Source organism: Histoplasma capsulatum, genomic scaffold (assembly GCF_000149585.1).
Source record: "Histoplasma capsulatum NAm1 scaffold_255 genomic scaffold, whole genome shotgun sequence".
NCBI classification, from domain to species: domain Eukaryota; kingdom Fungi; phylum Ascomycota; class Eurotiomycetes; order Onygenales; family Ajellomycetaceae; genus Histoplasma; species Histoplasma mississippiense.
In genome coordinates, this window is record NW_001813727.1 from 1 (window position 1) to 1038 (window position 1038).

Here is a 1038-nt window from a genome sequence, read left to right on the forward strand (position 1 = left end):
GGGGCAGTGAATCTGCACCGAGGCGGGGAGCTTGTCAACGGTGGCAGGGAACATGGGATGGACTTTGTGGGAGAGATAGGGGTTCCGACTCATGCAGCAGGTCATGTGATTGATCTCACCTTCTCCAATGTGGCCTTTGCTTCCACTACAGTGCGTCAAGATCTACACTGCGGCTCAGATCATCAGTCTATGATCACTATGCTGCCAACAACACCTCAAACACAGCTGAGTGATGCTCGGATCAAGATCACAGACTCTCAGCTGGAGCCCTTTGCAGATCTTGTCAGAGGTCTCATGGTGGACATGCCTTGCCCAGAGGGGGTTGGAAATGTGGCACAGCTTGATGATCTGGCCCAGCACTTCACTCAGAGTCTTCTGGCTGCAGCTCAGGCAGTCAGTAAGCCAGCTCAACAAGGGCGGACCACAGCCCCCTGGTGGACAGCAGACTGCCGAAGAGCGCACCGAGAGCTCACCACTCATCAGACAGAGGCCGCGAAGCACCAGTTCAAGGATGCAGTGCGCAAGGCCAAGCGTGCATACTGGAGGCAGGTGATCAATGAGGCCAGAGATGGTAGAGACCTGTACCGGGTGGTGGCATGGCATAAGCTGGAACCCAACCTCAGAGCACCCCCTCTGGTGATTGGGGATCAGGTCATAGAAGAGACAGCCGCCAAAGCTGAGGCACTTCAACAAGCAATTCTGAAGCGATACAACTCAGCTGATGATCTGGAGTACAACCCACTGGATGATGAGCACTGGAGCGGCATGGGGAACCTGCCCTGGAACCCCCGGGTTGGGATGGAGGAGGTGGAGCGCAACACCATTGGGGTACAGAGCACCTCCCCAGGCACGGATGGAATCACAGTGCGGATGCTCAAAGCATGCTGGCAGCATGTGTCCCTCTTTATACAGCAGCTATACAACTGCTGCCTCCGGCTCTGCCACTTCCCACGAGCCTGGAAACTGGCAGAGGTGGCAATGATACCCAAGGTGGGTAAGAGAGATAGAAGCTCAGTCCGCTCCTGGAGGCCCATTGCC

General features: G+C 56.2%; 1 protein-coding gene across 1 annotated transcript; it reads left to right on the forward strand.

The window, feature by feature from the left end:
• Nucleotides 1-198: 198 nt before the first annotated feature.
• On the forward strand, nt 199-990 carry HCAG_09340 (predicted protein; the record flags this gene model as incomplete). Its single annotated transcript, XM_001535699.1, has 1 exon — nt 199-990. A coding segment is annotated over one exon (792 nt), but the record flags the coding sequence as incomplete, so codon positions are not given.
• Between the last annotated feature and the right edge of the window lie 48 nt (nt 991-1038).